Source organism: Diceros bicornis, chromosome 17, assembly GCF_020826845.1.
Source record: "Diceros bicornis minor isolate mBicDic1 chromosome 17, mDicBic1.mat.cur, whole genome shotgun sequence".
NCBI classification, from domain to species: Eukaryota; Metazoa; Chordata; class Mammalia; order Perissodactyla; family Rhinocerotidae; genus Diceros; species Diceros bicornis.
Window position 1 is genome coordinate 43,154,352 of NC_080756.1, and position 20,191 is coordinate 43,174,542.

Consider the following 20,191-nt stretch of genomic DNA (forward strand, 5'->3'; position numbering starts at 1 on the left):
TCACTTTTATAAAACTTGAAGCCCATTTATCTTGCTATGGTATTAGATTTTTTTGAATAAGTTCCAAATTTTTCCATTATTATACATCAATCTAGGCCAAACTTTGCTGAGAAAGTGAAAATATGACTCCAATCATTATTCATTTCCACACTGTTCATTTTTTCTAAAGATGTTCTTTGACTTTATGAATTTATGGGCATATAGTGCAGCATAAAACATTCATTTCTTTCCTCATCAGTAGTTTAAAGACATGAAGATAATAATAACAGTAGGAATATAATACTAATCATGATGTATGGAGATCCTACCATCATTCATTCTTTCAACAAATATTTACTGAACATATTTTATGTGTTTGGGTGGAAAGCTCTAGGGTGCCAGCATGTACTCTCTTCTCATGAAGATAGCCTTATGAGCCGTAAATCTTAAATTCTGATATACTTGCCCTCATAAAATCTCAACTACGTCCATGCCTATTCTTACATTGCCCAACAGTTAAAATGTAGGAAGAATGGAGATGAAGGATGAACTTTTATGATAAACCTATAGTTTTGGGGCAGACTTTCACTTAAATCCATCTCCTATCTCTCAGGTGGCAGACTTAACAGGTCATATAAAACAGTGCTGTTAAATATGACCCAACTTGGGACTGGAAACCTGAGAGCAGTAGCTTTCAGGGCTCTGCGGGGATCTGACTTATCTGGGTGGCAGCTCTCTGATTTATTTTGTTTAACAGCAGCATCAGCAGGATCATGTAATATTCTTATATTACAGGTCCAAAGCAGCAGCTGGAAGGATCCAGTTCTTAAATTTTCTAGGGGAAACCTCCAGGCAGTCTTGAGAAACACTTCTAACTCTCTGCTAGGCACTGTTCTATGTGCTGGGACATAGAGGTGAAGAAGAGAAATCAGAGTTCTGCCCTCAGGGAGTATATATCCTTTAACAGGCACTGTACTAAATGCCTTATGTTACCCTTTTCATCCTTGGAGGAAAGCAATAAAATTATTTCAGCAATAGATAAGAAAAAGACCAAGAGAGGTTAAATGCGTACCAAAGGTGACATCATCTAGAAAGTAGTAACCAAACATTCCAATTCACATTTACGTGATTCCAAAGTCTTTGCTCTCATTGTGGATTATTTATAATGAACAGACTTTCAACTTTGTTTAAGAGAGAAATAAGCAAATAGATTTAGTATGAACTCCCAGGTAGAACAAAGGCACTAAAACAATAATCCTTTAATTTTTACATAGAAATAACTCTTAAGCAGACAAAAATTTAACAGTATTTCTTGCAGCCAGGGAACACGATCCAAAGGGGCACACATAAGCATAAGAGTCCTTAAGCTTTAGGTCCAATTTTTAAAATGTGTACAAATTCTATTCTACTTCATAACATATGCACTTTTTTATATGATATAAATATTTTAAATTGCTTATCTACTAACAGGTTTCCTAGCTATGTGTGTGTGAATGGGCAATTGAGTTTATCAGTCTCAGAAAACCGGGTTGAATCCAGGAAGTCTGATCTCCCATGTCAGGTTCAGCATATAGGCAGATATTTTTTTCCTCAGATTAAATATTATAATAGTTTTTAAACTCACATTTATGTTAATATGTAACTACAAATGGCAAAAGTTTTTCACTGCTTCATGAGCCACATCAGAATAACCATAGAGGAGAGATGCCTATAATGCTGTGGAATGGCGGTTGAATGACGGTTCTTAGGCAACTCTTGATGGAATTTTCAACAAAAGCATATTTCTATTGCTGCTGTTTGCTTATTTTGCAGTTTGATAGAATACCCGTTTTACAGGTCAGTCTTTTTAATAGTTTCAGGGAAATATTTCTCAAAAGACTTTTTCTGTGAAGGTATTTGCAGGAGAACGTTCTTATTTTATAAGAACATTGACACTGTCACTTTATCATATACAAATAGAAGAAGAGTTTCAAGTGACTCACACTTCCCACAAACAAATTTTTTCATCTAACTCTTAAACTTCATTTTCATTGCAGTGATTTCAGCATGTGTAATAAACACATTACATTTTTTTGTCTTTTTGTATTGGACTTACTGACTGAGTGTCCAGCTCTGTGAATCATTCTTGAGCATTCAGAGGGAACAATGAAGTATTACAACTTTGTCACAATTTCTTTTATTTCATGAAGAAAAATAATAGTTTGATGTTGAACTATTTTTTTTTTTTTTTTTGGTGAGGAAGAGCAGCCCTGAGCTAACATCTGCCAATCCTCCTCTTTTTGCTGAGGAAGACTGGCCGTGGGCTAACATCCGTGCCCATCTTCCTCTACTTTATATGGGACACTGCCACAGCATGGCTTGACAAGCGGTGCGTCGGGGCGCGCCCGGGATCCGAACCGGCGAACCCCGGGCCACCGCAGCAGAGTGTGCGCACTTAACCGCTTGTGCCACCAGGCCAGCCCCCTGATGTTGAACTTTTAATCTCTAAAAAATCTGATCAGCACTTTCTCATACTTAAGCCTATAAAGTATGCTGTTGTGGGGGACCAGAATTTGCCACCCCAAAATGTGTCTTTTTGGCTTGATTATTTTAGGGACAAAAGACTCAGAAAGAAACTTTGACATTCCTCTAATTGCTGAAAAGAACTTAAGATAGAAGGCCTGTCCCAGGAAGGAGCTATCACTTCAGATAACTCTAGGTGTGGTGCACTGGGAGGAATCTTGCCAGGCCCATTTTTATCAAAGTTCTCTCTCAAGTCACATTGTCTATAGGTGGCCCAACAAACATTTGTTTATCAGACATTTGCTTTTCCATCTCCGTGTGAATTGCCTTCCTCCCCTCCGAAGTCCCAAACCACTACCCCCAACATCCTCCTTTGTCTTTAACTAAAGGTGATATTTAAGGTGGTGGTTTCAGCCATTTTGGAGAGTTACTCAGTTTTCCTTGGTTTCTCCCATGTATACACGTTATTAAACTTTGTTTGATTTTCTGCCATTATTCTGTCTCATGTCAATTTAATTCTTAGACCAGCCAGAAGAACCTAGAGGGTAGAGGAACAGTTCTTCCTCTCATACACTATCAAGATAATTCCCATTTTGTTATAAATTTATACTGGACCAATAAATATTTAACCCATAGATTTTAACTAAGAAAATTACCATTCTGACATCAATTCAATGAAAGCACTGCTGATACATTCTTGGTACACAATAAAAAAAAGTTCTTCCCTGCGCACTTTTATTTTTAAAGATTCAAGACTGTCTGACATGAAAAAGAGAGCACCTGATGATTTTGGCTGTACATGTATGTAATGTGTATGTACACATGTGAACACAAAAATTTAAGCTTCATGTTCTAGCCTTTTAAATGAAATAGATACTAAAAAGGATATCTCAGGGCTGGCTTGGTGGCATAGCAGTTAAGTTTGTGTGTTCTGCTTCGGCAGCCCAGCGTTCGCTGGTTCTGATCCTGGGCGCGGACCTACTCACTGCTCATCAAGCCATGCTGAGGCGGCATCCCACATAGAAGAGCTACAACTCTATAACTACGACACATAACTACGTACTGGGGCTTTGGGGAGAAAAAAGAAAAAGAGGAAGACTGGCAATAGACGTTAGCGCAGGGGCAATCTTCCTCAAAAATAAAAAGGATATCTCATGTTAATCCTTGTGGCTTTGATAGCATGGTACCCTAATTTGAGAAACGTGCTTATAAGCATTTAGATATTTTCTTACCATGTTCTTTCAACTAATCTGAAAAAAACTAAAGTTAAAGAATATCTATATTTATCTGAGATTATCAAAGTATTAGGAGTTTCATATGTAGGATTTTTTTTTTTCCATATGATTTTGCTTAGGGTCCTGGGAAGAGCACCCATTACTCAAGCAATCAATTTTGTTCTATTCTGAACTCACTTATTATTTCTGCCTGTGATCTCAAGAAAAATAGTTAGCTTTCAGAAGACTCAATAGTTTTATCTATAAAGCATAGTTGATGACCAAACCATGTCATCCCCCAGGATTGTTGATGGGATCAAATGAGTATGAAATGAGTGACATACAAAAAGTCACTGGAAATAGAATAATACTTGCAAATATTATTTCGGAAAGCTTACTACCAAATAAGAAAAGAAATGAATATATAGAATCCAAGAGGTAGCAAACTACAGATAGAGGGATACAAAGGAAAACAAATGTACAAATTTATGGTTCTGTGCAAACTGACTTGTGGTAAACTGTCTTGAAATCCTACAAAAGAGATGTTAGATAGGGAATAGAAAAAGAAGCAGCTTTAGAGTTTCTTATCTTTCTTTTCTTTTCTTTCTTTTTTTCCTTTTCTCCTGCTTCACAGTTTAGAACTTGGCTTAAAAAAAAGACACCAAACTTTGCTGTTTTCCAAGTTGAAGTTTCAAGTCTTCTGAATTCATCTACAAAGTTAGCAAGTCTTATGTAAATGTAATCAAAGTCACCTGACTGCATACAAAGAAGAATTCCAGGCTCCATGGCCTTGACTATGAATAAGTAATTCATATGCCTTCCTATGGAGGCTCCTTACAAAAATTAGCCAAATCAGAGCAAATGGGATAAAGGAACTAGGGAAAGGTTGATGGGCTGGTCTCATTATGTATAAGTACTATGCCAGTGAAATGATATTCCAGGTTTTTATCCCCCCAACCAAAGTCAGCTTACCTTTGTAAGCTCTGTGTAAGCTTACACAAAGCAAGAAAATAAACTTTAACATAATATACAAAAATCAAGTGATAAATGGTACTATAAAGTAATAAAAATCTTAAAATATATTTAAAAATAATAAATTATTTTATTCTAGTTGCTTGTTAAATCCATGAAATATAGCAATTGTGTGCAATGCCCAGGGTCAGGAATACCAGTGAGGACTGACTGATGCACATAGCTGTTGCGGAGATAACAGCTGTTGTGAAACAGCGGGGTCTGGAATATTCATCTTTTTTCAACTAATTACTTCTGGTACTCTTGGTGAGTACATTAAACTTTCCAAATGCTCTTAACCTTTAGACTAATAGTCTCTTGAAGAGTTAAAATATCTTTTTTTTTTTACAGCCAATAGCTAAGGTGTATCCTGACTTGATATTTAGGCAAACTGGGCAAATTCTCAGTGTAACTTACATAATTCAAAAACAGAGACTCTCCTATTGCAGAAATTTGGAACAGCAACCTAGCCATCAAATGTCATAATGAGAGCGACTGGGTCATGCAATTTAGGAAATACAGTATTGTAAAAGCTGCAGTTAAAAAAAGTAGTTTAAAGGGGCCGGCCCCACGGTGTAGCAGTTAAGTACGTGTGCTCCGCTGCTGGCAGCCCTGGTTTGGATTCCTGGCGCGCACCGACGCACCACTGGTCAAGCCATGCTGTGGTGGTGTCCCATATAAAGTGGAGGAAGATGGGCACAGATGTTAGCCCAGGGCCAGTCTTCCTCAGCAAAAAAAATAAAAAGAGAGGAGGATTGGCATGGATGTTAGCTCAGGGCTGATCTTCCTCACACACACACACAAAAAAGTAGTTTATAAAGGTTAGTTTTTAAAAAATTAAAAAAATAAAAGTTAAAAGGTAGGCTGGCCCCGTGGCGTAGCAGTTAAGTGCGTGCACTCCACTTCGGCAGCCTGGGGTTCACACGTTTGGATCCTGGGCGTGCACTGATGCACCGCTTGTCAAGCCATGCTGTGGCAGTGTCCCATATAAAGTAGAGGAAGATGGGCACGGATGTTAGCCCACGGCCAGTCTTCCTCAGCAAAAAGAGGAGGATTGGCATTGGATGTTAGCTCAGGGTTAGTCTTCCTCACACACACACACACACACACACACACAAAGTTAAAAGGTAAAAAAGTTTAAAAAAATACAGTATTGTTATACCTGCAGTTTAAAAAAGTAGTTTATAAAGTCAGTTTAGTTCAGATTAGTACTTATAATGAAATTTTTAAAAATGGGAGACTTTCATAATGAAAGGAGAAATTCCCCTTATTGAATTTGCATTTCCTTCTGAATCTGCTTTCCTAATTTAGGGAAAGTTGGACATAATGATTGTTACTTCTTCTAGGTTCTGGTTTTTTTTTTCTTGTGAGCATTTATTTCTGTAGGTATCAATGGTTAAGCTAAGGCAAAAGAAACCTTTGACCCATATTTGTGGAAATACAATGATCAATACAAGATGAAAATTTGCAAAGTACTAAAACAGAATCAAGAAAATTTAACGACTAAAGAATCCAGGGATCTGCCTATTCTCTTTTCAGTTTTGAAGAGAAACAGGATAGCCTTTAAACTATATTTTAAGACAGCTGAGCATAGTCTTGTCTTAGCCTGTCGCCATGATAACTAAATAAGGAGGAGTAAGGGGAACACTGGGAATTTCCGGCATTGTGTCTGCACACCCTAGGTGGCTCAGGGACTCTGGCTCCTGTGTCTGTGACGTGGAGTTCAGAAGCACTCTTTCTGGATGTCATCAACATTTCCAGTGGCTTCATAATTGTATTTATTGGGACAGTCATTGTGCCTACTCTGCCCAGTGGCCCCTCATAACAAAGATTGTTCTCTCTAAAGCTTAAAGTTCAGAGAAGAAGCTTTATGCTGTTCTTTGTGAAGGGTTGGCCCATGATAGGAATAAGGATGGGCAACAGAATCCATGATGGCTTTGCATGAAGGATCTTGTCCAATAGGGACAAAAGCAACTAGTTAAGTCAATTAGACTGTTTCTCTCTGGAGTTTATATTGGAGAATACGGGCCAATGGGCAAAGAGAAGTAGAATAGGATAGGCACAGATAAGCAGAGTAGAAGGTCTTGTTTCCATTAGAAACTAGCTAGGCCCTATTGGTTCCTGGGGTTTGTTAGGTTACAGTTTGAGTCCATGTATACCTTTTCCCCAAGGATACCAGATAGAATCTCTGGTTCTTGCTACCAAAATACCTCACTAATGCAAACAATTTGTTTTTTTGAAGTATGGAGTTTTGTTTGCTTCAAGTTGCCTTCAGTTTTAGCTGAAGAGCAGGAGATCTTATACTTACTAAACGAAAGAATCTGTGCGACAGGCCAAATGGAATATCTCGGAATACATGGAAAATTTCTTCTCACGTTTTTGGAGAAGGAAATGGATGAAGTGAAAAGCATGATCTGTATGTGGGAGGAGAGGTAGGCAGGGGAGTTTATGCTTAATGTTCCCAGTCTGGTCTGTGAAATAGGTTATCTGTTTCTAAGGACAGCTAACCCGAGGTTTGAGAGTGATTGAAAATTCTGAAATAACACATTTGGAAGGCATTTTAATGGATGGTTGCCTTTGTTGCCTAGCAGTGGGCTCGGCAGACATATTACATGAGAGTATCAATTTGCAGGGACTGAGTCATGATACTTTCTTGATTCTATTCAACAGCACTTAGCTGTAAGGGGAGTAGACAAAATTAAGGGAAGCAGACAGAGAAGTTAGCAATGATATGGAAAACCTTTGTGGCCAGCAAACCAATTTTATTTTCATTTTTCTCTAAATGCCATTAATTGTAATATAATTTTTAATGCCACGCCCAGTATAGCATCCTCTGAATCTCTTATGATCAGCACTTAACCCAGAATGTGAATACTCAGGAGTAAGGTAGGATCTTGTATTGTTCATAAATAGAGGACTCCCTTGGAGAGGCAGGAAAAGCCATTTCTTTCTTTCAAGTCTCAAAGAGGGTCAAGAGGGGCAGCATCTTACTGCTAATACTACAGTCAGGACTAGGGCACTTAAGGTAGCCACACATGCTGTGTCTCAGATGGCTTAGTCCTCATTCATGACCCAGATCTGTGAGCTTGGTGGTGGTGGCAGGGGAGGGTGGATTTTCTTGTCTTATTTTTATATGTATCTTAGTAGTGATATCAGAATAAACAGGGGCATAAAACACTTTTAGCCCGCCAGAACAAAGAGAACAAGGAGTCTAAATATACAGGAGCTCTCATAAGTATATTAGAGTTAATGACACTCATTGAAGCACCAAGACCAAGGCTGGATTCATTATAGAACTTAGCCTGTCAGAACAAAGAGAACAGGAGTTTAAATGTACCCGGGCTCTCATAAGTATATTATAATTAATGACTCTCATTGAAGCACCAAGACTAATGCTGGATCCATTACAGAACTTGATTTCTTTTCTTTTTTTTTTTTTTTTGTGAGGAAGATCAGCCCTGAGCTAACATCCATGCTAATCCTCCTCTTTCTGCTGAGGAAGACTGGCTCTGAGCTAACATTCATTGCCAATCCTCCTCCTTTTTCTTCCCCAAAGCCCCAGCAGATAGTTGCATGTCATAGTTGCACATCCTTGTAGTCGCTGCACGTGGGATGCCGCCTCAGCATGGCCAGAGAAGCAGTGCGTTGGTGCGCGCCCAGGATCTGAACCCAGGACACCAGCAGCGGAGTGCATGCACCCACCACTAAGCCACGGGGCCAGCCCCAATTTCTTTTTTGGTAAATTACATGCACTGATGTCTATACTTTAAGTTTCTCCTTAAGTTTTGAAATTCTTGTGATTTCAGAGAACAGAGCTTAAGATAACACTATTGTTTACACAGAAAAGTAAACAAGTGCATATAATTTTTAACATTCATTTGAATCATGTGGATCACATCATTTAAGACTCCATTTTGTTTTTAATTAACCAAGCTACTTTTATAAATTCATTCTATACATTGTTTTACAAGTGTTAACAAAAGAAATATTATATAATTTGTTTTAAAAATTTAAAATATCTAAATAATAGAGAGATCTTAAGTAACTTTTTTAGATGGTAAATAATCATAGTCACAATCAATTGAGGTTTCTTGAACCTCGATAACAGGTTCTTCACAGTACTGGATGGAATATGTGATAGAAAAGATCTTCAACATTTGATCTGCATATGCTAACCAAGGAACTTAGAGAAGAGTTGAAAAGACAAGCTCAAAACACACTAAATCATATCTAAGAAGAAAGTATATAATTGAGATTTTAGAATAAAATATACTACTGAGACAGGCTCTTGGAAATTAAAGGGAGAGTGAGTCTCACAGGAGATTTGTCTGAGGGGAAAATATAGAGAGGTTCAAGGCATCTGGTAATGGGCCAAAATAGAAAAAGAAAGGAAAGTGACTGTCTTGGAGTCACTAGTCAAATTATCCCATGCTGGTCTCCCAGGGCAGCAATTATAGCAGATCCCAAACCAAACACCCAGAGCCCACCTGGTGGTGGCACAGAGATAATAGTTCTGGGAAGGGACTTCTGTTCTCCACCAAGGCTTGAGATATGACATGCTCTAGTTTAGATGACTAGATGCCTCTTAAGTCTGCAATGGAGAACAAGTTCTTTACCATAAAGTTGTAGAATGAAGTTTAATAACAGAACCTACTTCATAACATCTGAGGGTGAGAAAATTAGCCTAGCAGAGATATGCAGGCAGGATAATGAAGTCTAGCTCACTGCCAGGAGATTATTGGCTTCAAATCTACTTCCCATATTAGTTCACATCCTCTTGAATGGGAAGGATGGATAAGTCAACATAGGCAAGCTCACTCATATCTAAGATTCCTCTTTACAGATCTGGGTGTGTCAGATGAAGTCGGGAGATGCGGAGGGATGGGACTATGGCAGACAAATAAAGCCTACAGTAGTCTCCTCCTATGCGTGGTTTCACTTTCCACAGTTTCAGTTACCATTGTCAACCATAGTCTGAAAATGTTAAATGGAAAATACCAGAAATAAACAATTCATAAGTTTTAAATTGTGAGCTGTTCTGAGTAGTGTGATGAAATCTTGCGCCATCCTGCTCAGTCCCAACGGCTGTGTATCATCCCTTCGTCCAGCAGATCCACGCTGTATACGATACCCGCCCATTAGTCACTTAGTAGCCTTCCTGGTTATCAGATCGACTGTTGTGGTATCACAGTGTTTGTGTTCAAGTAATCCCTATTTTACTTAATGGCCCCAAAGCCAACTTTATTATTAGTTGTTGTTGTTAATCTCTTACTGTGCCTAATTTATAAATTAAACTTTATCATAGGCACATATGTATTGGAAAAAACATAGTATACATAGGTTTGGATGCTATCTGAGGTTTCAGGCATCCACTGGGGGTCTTAGAACACATCCCCTGCAGATAACGGAGTACTACTGTATTTACATTTTTCCTGTGGCCAGGGCCCGAAAGAGCTTTTTTCATCTGATATATAGTTTTTTCCTTTGTTTTTAATGGTATGAGGGACTATTTGTAAACTGCAGCACTATAACTGCTCTAAGCAACGACACATCAAACACAGGCTGCAGCCCAATCACATGTTTCCAACCTCCACTTTTTCTGGTCCTCTCCATGCTCCTCCCCTGTCTCCCCACCCAGTCCCATTGACACATCAATCATTGTGCCTACTGTGCTGCAGCCCACTTTAAAGAACCGCATTCCACTCAGATCCTGATGGAATAGCCTGAGGGGGCTATTTTTGGTACCATATGAACCCCCCCACCTCGGATGCAGTTAACTGGATGAGGATGGGCCGCTAGAGTGAAAGGCTCATTCCTGCTGATGAGATTCCCCAGAGCTGTTGTGAACTCTGAAGGATCTTCCAGGTCTTGTGACAGATGTCCTTTTGCTCTTCCCAAGGCAGGCTGATAGCCTTTCCCTGGGATTTCTCATACAAGTCCCCCATCCCCGCTAGTTGAGGCAACTTGAGAGTCCCTCATCCTTGAAACGAAGGATCTGAAACACCTATGCAAGTCTTCAAGCTAGTGTCTTTTGCTATAGACAGTTGTCAACTAATATTTGTAGTTTCTAAGTGGATATAAACAAATGCAAAATTTCTTTTAGAAATAGTAGAGAGGTACCTTTACTATTAAAGGTCATTTTTCAAGACTCACAAAACCTGCCAGACTCCCCTAAAGAATCTCTGATGATAGAATTTCACAAACAAACTAGGTAGCAGGAAGGTATGTTTTTGTCAGCAGCTCTGCCTAGTATTCCTTAATCATATCATACAATTTCCAATGTTGAATGTTGAAAAACCTCTGGGCCAGGGGATCAAAGCCCTAGCTCTGGGCCCTGGTCCTAGCTCTGCTTCTTACTACTTCTTTTAATCATGGACAAGACCCTTAATTCTTTGGCTCTCAGTTTCCTTATTTGCATGTTTATTGTCAGAATAAATAAACTATAAGTGTTCTTTCAGCTCTAACATCCTATGATTCTGTCATATTGCTTCTACTCAACTACTCAGCCTATCCATTGAAGTTCATGAAACAGAGATCCCTTGCAAAAGTGCAATTCCCCAAGTGTATGGGAGGTCCCCATCAACTCTCACTATTCCCTTGGAATGGAAAGAGATTCCTCACAATACATTCTAGGAGGAGAAAAAAAGTAATACCTGCGTGGAAAGGTTTTATTATAAGTACTGTTTTCTTCAAAAGGACAAAGCATACCTCCAGTAAAAGAGTATAATTCGTGTTTACAAATTTTCAGTTGAAAATATTAGAATAAAAAATTAGACTAGAATAAGATTCAATATTAAAAAGTTATAGGAAAGAGCACTATATTTCTCTACTTAAATTGTTTACTAGGATAATAATTACAGTTAATATTTATTGAGTACCTAAAATTTGCTAGCAATCAGGCTATCCATTCAAAAATTGAAGTCCAAAAGAATCTTATATTATAAAATGCATCACAATGATTTTTGACAATGATTTTGAGTCTAACTGATATTCATTGTATTCTGCCCAGACTCTTACCTTAATGTATACTAGTGTTTTCCCAGACTTTCTTAATAAAAAGTAGATTAAAAATAGAAGAAAGTCACCAAATATTCCAATATTTGTATTGTCTTCGAGATGAAAGTAGTGAGTCCATATCTCATCATAAATCTCCTTTTCCAAATTGTTTTTCTGCACATAGTTCAAGTAGAACAATCAATTTATTTATGTCAGCCCTTGCTCTTTTCAATGACCTCTGATTGAGCAATGTGTTAGATGAAAAGGCTGGTTAGCAAACAATAGCATGCTACAGAAACACTGACTAAGGCCTTCCGCTAGACATTCACATTGCTCCCTTTCTACCCCTTGGGAAAGAAGACAAAGCTGGTTATAGAAATAACAGCTTTATACCAATGACTGTTCACCCTAAAATCATCTCAAATGTGAAACATGTGCCTATACACATGCATATACGCACACTCATACATTCACGGCTAATCTTACTTGGTAAAATGACTTGTTGCTTCCAGGTCTGTGTCTTGTGGACGAAGATTATTACACACATATTTCAGGTCTTGGATTCCACTTAGCTCAGGCAATCCTGCATGTAGCATCTTAGACAAACAAACACAAACAAAACAAAAACAAAAAACCTCAGAATAAATGTAAATCAAATCTTAGTCAAGTTTGGTTAAGGCTTTCTTGGTTAACTCTACAAATACATATAAAAAATTTACATAGCAATGCCTTTCAGTCTGTAAACATGAATGAATTTAAGTTCATGTTTTTTAACCTCCCATATTTAGTAGTACAAGCAACAACGATAATAATAAAAATAAGAAACAATAAAATTGTCAAAGTACTTGCAGATTAATAATTTAATTTTATCTTCATCATAAACCAGTGAAGTAAGCATGACAGTATTATTATCTCCATCTTGTTTTCTTGTAGAAGAGGCATATTTAGCACAGGACAAAATAAATAATAAGAGCTCTAGTGTCAGAATTTCTGGACCCACAATTTACAATCTGAATGATCTTGAAAAATTCTCTTAACCTCTTTGAATCTCCATTTTCTCATTTTTAAAGTAGATATAAAAATACCTAACATGTTCTGGGAGAATCAAATGGCTAATGAATAAGACAGAGCTTTATACATTATAAATTATTACACAAAAATTATATCACAATACCCATTTTAAGGATGAAAAACTTAATCTCCAAAAACTGTAAGTGAAGTGTCCAGGTCAAATGTTGCATAAGCACAGAGTATAAAACTCATCCCTTTGGTTCTTAATCTTATGTTCTTTCATGACTCTCCGACTCATACTATAAGAACACAATTTTCCCTAGTTAAGTGATGATGGCATTTATTAAAGATTTTCAAAGCAATGAAACAAGTAAACATAAAATTGTACAAAGGCTCAAGTATTTTTCTGCCAATCTGTGGAAAAGTACTTTGGTTATATTATAATGTAGACCGAGGGATAATATTCTTTTTAATTATAGGCAAAAATCTTTGAAGAAAAAATTGATCTTTCTGAAATAAATTTGAACTTTGCAAAAAGAAAAAAAAAATGAAGAAAAATGTCTTCTATGACTCAGGTGATAAATTATTTCCTGTTCTGGAATAGAGACACTTGTACAGTAGTGAGAGGTTAAAAACAATGCTGTTAATCCTAAAAATAAAGAATAAACTGAGAATATGGTTATGGAGGATGACTGAAGTTGTGATTGACTCGATGAAGTTCAAGGGAGAAAAAAAATAGATTTGAAACTATTCACCTTTCCTACTGTCCTCACCCAGGTTGAGGGAATAGCATATATACGTAGATATACAGAGGAGAGCAGGATATTTTCCATTTGTTCACAGAAATAAATCTAGGATGGCTTGCTGGAAATAGGGTATCCTGTGGGTGACTGACAAGAGATGGGGCTGAAAAGGCAAGTCGGGTAGGATATTTCAGCAATATAAAAGATTTTGCATTTTATCCTAAAGGCAAGAGAAAGCTCTTTTAGTGTTTTAAAATGGGCATTAAAAGAACTGTACTGCGTTTTAGAAAGATCAGTGTGGTTACGTATGGAAAATAGATTATAGTGGGGCCAAATAAGAGGATGGATTAGGAGACTGTTTAGGAATGGAGATAAGTTATTGGATTTTAAATATATGTAGGTAATAGAACTAAAAAAACTGGGTGATTGATTGGATATATTTGGAAGGCTGTGTGGGGTCTAAAGCATGCAGCTGTAAATATAGATTTGGGAGTCATTTGCATATAGATAGTAACTGAAACCATGGGAAAGGATCAGGTAGTACTGGAAAGTTGTCAGCTGCCTCTCCTTACGGATGATCTAACATCGCAAATTCATGATATCTAAATTTGAGTAAATTCTCTTCTCCCATAAACTCTTCCTCCTTTTTCCTGTTTCATATCTCCATTTACACTGTCACCACTGTCCAAATAACAAGAAATTCATATCTTCTTTGATTTCCTCTTCTTCCTGACTCCCAATGTCAATCACTTAATTCTATAAAAACCACCTCAATAGCCTCTTGTATTCAGTCCCTTTCCCATTGCAATTATTATCCTAGTTCAGCTCCTCATCTTCATTTGCTTAGATAACTTGAATTGCCTTTTTCTAGTTTTCCAATCCCTATCTCTCTAATCACATAACTTCTGAGGTATCTGTCTAAAATCCAAGCTAGATCATGGTACTCCCTTCATCAAAAACAAAAAATGCTTCTAGGTTCTCAGGTGTCCATACACTAAAGTTGAAAAATCCTCATTCTGATCATAAATCCTTTCATAATCTAACTGTGATCTATCACTTCAACTTTATCGTTTACATAGGTCTCCATTTGTATCACAGACTGAGTGCACTCGATTATCTCCATTTCCAACACATGTCATGCCCATGTTCTTTAAGCCTCTACACATACTTATATTTTTCTCTCAGCCAGGATTCCTTTACTTTCCCTCCTTGTCTACTGAAATTCTTTTTGAAGGCTCAGTTCAAGTGTTTCTTCCTCCTTGAAGCACCACAGATCCTCTCGATAAGATTTAATTACTGATTTCTTTGTACACAATCATATCTGGGTCCCACCTCTTTCACAGCACTTATTGCTGCCTAGCTTTTACCATGTTTTGTTCGTGTATATGTTTGTCACAATAGATTTTTAAGTTCTTTGAGAGTAGAAACTGGGTTTTTATTCAATGTTGAATTGTCTACATTGCCTAGAATGATGCTTTGTAAATAGAACTTAAGTGATGTCTGTGAAATAAAGAATACATGAATGAAAGAATGAAAAAATACCTGACCTGTTAGGCTTTGAAAACCTCTAAGTAGCAAGTTCAATCCTGACTACTAAACTTCAAATCAACCAAAGGGAGATACATTCCCAACAGCAACTAAAGTCTAGCTTAGACTTTATCTTATCAGTTCTGTATTTGTAGTTCTAGAGATGTCTGTGTACTTATTGAGGCAGTTTTCCCTTTCCCAATCATAGTGTGATTGCCTATTTGCTAAGAACAGGCTTCTCCCCTAGATCTGAATTGCTTTCTAGTTTCTCCAGACATCCTGAATTCACACCTGCTTGCTAAGGACTCTGTTGAACATTTCCTTGGGAAGTAGACCCCATACTTACTCCTTCTTCTGCCAATACACACACACACACACACACACACACACACACACACACACACACACACACACACTACACACCAGTTAAATGCAGATGGCTTCAAATCAGATGAACTCCAGCTCTCTCCTTGTCATGTGGCTGATTAAAGGTAACAAGTGCTAACTTTGCTCTTGTTGATGTGCTTCATTCCTTAGAGAAGAGGCTTTGAGTGTTGTGACTCTGCACATCAGAGTAAAGATGGCCTCATACCTGAGTCCACTTAGCCATGGCTGTTCTCTGACCCACAGAGATGTGGTTCAAGTGTTTCCTAGCCTAGATTACATGGGTAATAACTTTAATTGGGGCAATAGGAAAGGGAAAGGGTGGCTAGTACAGGTAATGAACAGATACAGGTAATGAACAGATAAGTTCCTTTTTAAAGGATAGGAACATTTTTAAATTTTCTACTTCTGTTCTCCTCCTACTAAGTCCAAATCTATTTTGATAGTTATGCTTAAGGAAGCAGACACTCTTTGCCACCACATAGAAAAATCAGAAAGTTTTCTGCTGGGAAATATCTGATATAATAATAGGTGTGATAAACATTTTAAACCGGGTAAATGGTCCCTGTGTTCTTTGGGAGCCTTCCATAATAGCTGATATTGATTTTTTAATGAGAGAAAAGCTGATGAAATACAGGCTTTTATGTTAGTGATTTCAGCCAGCAACACTCTTGGGTCTCCTACAGATGTTTTGCTTTTAAGCAAGATGGGAATTGCATGGATTATTTTTTCCCTGTTTTTCCCAGGAGTAAATAAAAAGGACTATCTGGAAACACACTACTCTCTACCAAGGACGGACTATTAACTCCATAGTAGACTCACCAAATGCTTGTGGCTCATAATCTTGGGTACTGACCATTCACAGAAGATAGAATTTATGACCCATATCAAGTATTTCTTATGTTTTAACTGGGTAATGGCATATAGTAGATTGAGTCCTTTTCAAAGAAGTTAACACAGCAAGAGTCAGTTTGAAGAGAGAATTGAGGAAAATATAGATTACCCACATAAGTAGGAAACAATCTTGCACAAATTTAAATTTGTTTTTCATTTTTCAAGAAGCTATACCAGAGAAAGTGTGGTCCTAAAACCTTTACTGATGCTTTGATTATCTACAGAATCCCATAGGAAACAAATCTAAAAAGAAGAGAATCGAGAGGTAAATGATGAGAAACAGAGGTAATAACACACTGCTGTTTCACACATATTTATTCATTGGTCAAATTGGCACACATTGCTTCTGATCTCTGTTTCAATTTCTGTGAGTCTAAATCGAAGATTATATGCTTAATCTGAATTAGTGCCCTTCACTACCAAATTTTCCTCCTTTGCCTAAAAGTCCAGACTTGATATTTAAAACATAGGGAGCTTTTTTGGAAATATTATATACCAGAAACATTCAGTATCTGTATTTAATATTATTTTATGAGAAATTATTTCAATAATTGATTAAAACACCATATATCTACCTTTTCTAAATGAAATAACATTACAGAAACTCTTTACTTTAATGATTATTCAATATATTATGACATATGCTGAAAATTTTCTTTTTAGCAGGTAGAAAAGTTTATTAAACAAGAGAAAAAAGCCCACCAATAGCTTTTCGAATCTATTTTTTCAAAAAGCTGTCCCTTCACATTGTTTTGACAAGTTCACGTATTATTCAGCATAATTTTTGGTGTCACCTGAGAAGGAGCATAAACTATATTTGTGCTTTTCTGCTTTGGGTTTATTTTTGAAATGTCTGTGACCGGTTAAAGTAGTTGTTAGAATACGGCACTTACTCCTTGTATGCAGTTATTTCTAGCATTATAGACATTTAGAAATGATGGAGAGAGAGAAGTCAAGATGGCAGTGTAGGCGGACTCTGAAATCCACCTCCTCCTGCGGACACAGCCAATTTACAACTACTCTTGGAAAAATTACCTCTGAGACAGAACTGAAAACTGGATAAGAGGAACCCCTGCAACAAACGACTTGGGGCTTGCTAGCCCAGGGTCTGCCCCACTCACTAGAGCACCGATTTAATCCAGCTCAGTGAGGGCAGGCAGCCCACCCTAGAGACTGGGCCCACCCAACAACAAGCCCTCGGGCAACTTATGGGCCTGCTAAGTGAAATGCCTGGATACTCTGCAGCCTGGGGGGTGGGTCCACCTCTGTGGGACAGGGCATGCACAAGGAGCAGGTGAAGAGTGTGGTGTGTTGGTGGAGTGTGTGGGGCTCCTGCCTTGGAGAGACTGGGTCCATTTCAGGGTGCTGGGGCACGCAGGTGGGGCAGCACTGTGTTGACTGTGTGTGCGTACTTGTGGGCTGTGGGGCCTGTCAGCTGCAGAAGACTTGTGCTTCTCAAAGACTCACATAGGGGATTGGCCCTACCTTCCAAAGCCTGAAACAATTGGGTGTTCCCATGCCTGAGGCCAGCCCCACCCAGCTGCAATCCTCAGAGAGCTGACAAGAGCCTTATAGGCTGGAGGCTTATAGCAATTGTAAGCCCCTGTGCCTAACAACCAGCCACGCTGCGAGCCTATGCACTTAATAGAAAAACTGCAACAGGAATGTGTCACTAGACCTTGCAGCCAACTGTGCTGGGGCTCCCCACACCTGATAAAGAGACCAAGGGCCCACAACAACTACACGCAGCTGAGCATTACAACCAGCTGGACAGGGGGACAGCTCAGCCTCCCTGGGCACCTATGGGACAAGCAACCCCGCCACAACAGAAGGACACACATAGCCCACACAGGGGTCACTCCAGGAACATTTGGAACTGGTGATGAGAGGGAAGCACACTGCTAGGCCTCGTAAGGCATCACTTATATAAGGTCACCTCTCCAAGATCAGGAGACATAGCTGACCTACCTAATACTTAGACACAAGCACAGGGAAAGAGGCAAAAGAATACATTCCAAGTAAGGGAACAGGACAAAACCCCAGAAAAGGAACTAAATGAAACAGAAATGAGCAACCTACCTGACAGAGTTAAAACAAAGAGTGCTAAGGATGCTCACTGATCTTGGGAGAAGAATGGATGAACTCAGTGAGAATGTCAACAAAGAAATGGAAGATATAAAAAAGAACCAATCAGAAATGAAGAATACAATACTGGAAATGAAAAATCACTAGAGGAACTCAAAAGCAGAGTAGAGGATACAGAAGAATGGATCAGTGAGCTGGATGAAAGACTAGAAAAAATCAGCGAAGCTGAACAGATAAAAGAAAAAAGAATTAAAAAGAATGAGGACAGTCTAAGGGACCTCTGGGACAACATCAAGTGCACTAACATCCGTGTTACAGGTGTCCCTGAAGGAGAAGAGTGAGACCAAGGGGCAGAGAATCTATTTGAAGAAATAATAGCTGAAAACTTTCCTAACCTAAGGAAGGAAACAGACATCCAGGTACAGGAAGCACAGAGAGCACCAAACAAGATAAACCCAAAGAGGCCCACACCAAGACACATCATAATTAAAATGTCCAGAATTAAAGATAAAGAGAGAATCCTAAAAGCCGCAAGAAAAAGACAAGTTACATACAAAGGAAATGCCATAAGGCTATCAGCTAACTTCTCAGCAGAAACCTTAAAGGCTAGAAGAGAGTGGCATGATATATTTAAAGTGCTAAAACGAAAAACCTACAGCCAAGAATACTCTACCCGGCAAGGTTATCATTCAAAATGGAAGGAGAGAGAAAAAGTTTCTCAGACAAGCAAAAATTAAAGGAGTTTGTCACCAAGAAACCAGTTCTACAAGAAATGCTTGAGGGACTTATCTAAGGGGGAAAGAGAATACCACAAATAGGAAAAATTATCTATTTCCATGATAAGAGGGTAACAGATACAAACGCACAAAAAAGAGATTAGATACGATATCCAAAACATAAAATGTGGGAGGAGGGGAGTTAAAGAGTAGAGCTTTCAGATAGAGGTAGAGACTATCAACTTAATAGAGATTGCTATATACATAGGTTACTGTATATGAACCCCATGGTAATCACAAACCAGAAACCTATAATAAATACACAAAAAACTAAGACAAAGGAACTCAAATATAACACTAAAGAAAGTCATCAAACCACAAGGGAAGAGAGCAAGAGACAAAGAAAGGAACAGAGAAGAACTACTAAAACACCAAGAAAAAAAAATTAAAAAATGACAGAAAGTACATACTTATCAATAGCCACTTTAAACGTCAATGGACTAAATGCTCCAATTAAAAGGCATACGGTGGCTGACTGGATAAAAAAACAAGACCCATATATATGCTGCATACAAGAGACACACTTCAGACCTAAAGACACTCACAAACTGAAACTGAAGGGATGGAAAAAGATACTCCATGCAAATGGCAATGAAAAGAAAGCTGGGGTAGCAATACTCATATCAGACAAAATGGACTTTAAAACAAAAACTGTAACAAGAGACAAAGAAGGGCACTACATAATGATCAAGGGAACAACCCAACAAGAGAATATAACACTTGTAAATATCTATGCATCCAACGTAGGAGGACCTAAATATATAAAGCAATTGTTAACAGACATAAAAGGAGAAATAGACAGTAACACAATAATAGTAGGGGACTCTAACACTCCATTTACACCAATGGATAGATCATCCAAACAGATGATCAATAAGGAAACACCAGCCTTAAATGACACACTAGAACAGATGGACCTAGTAGATATATACAGCACATTCCATCCAAAAACCGAAGCATACACATTCTTTTCAAATGCACATGGAATATTCTCCAGGACTGATCACATTTTAGGCCACAAAACAAGTCTCCATAAATTTAAGAAGATTGAAATAATACCAAGCATCTT

At 38.1% G+C, this 20,191-nt stretch overlaps 1 protein-coding gene across 1 annotated transcript in view; it reads right to left on the reverse strand.

Moving 5' to 3' along the window:
• The window catches only part of PIK3C2G (phosphatidylinositol-4-phosphate 3-kinase catalytic subunit type 2 gamma), a 347,697-nt gene that overhangs the window by 81,602 nt on the left and 245,904 nt on the right, over positions 1–20,191 (reverse strand). Inside the window, exon 26 of the mRNA XM_058558690.1 lies at positions 12,189–12,298. Coding sequence (XP_058414673.1) covers positions 12,189–12,298 — 110 coding nt within the window. The remainder of the gene's footprint in view (positions 1–12,188; positions 12,299–20,191) is intronic.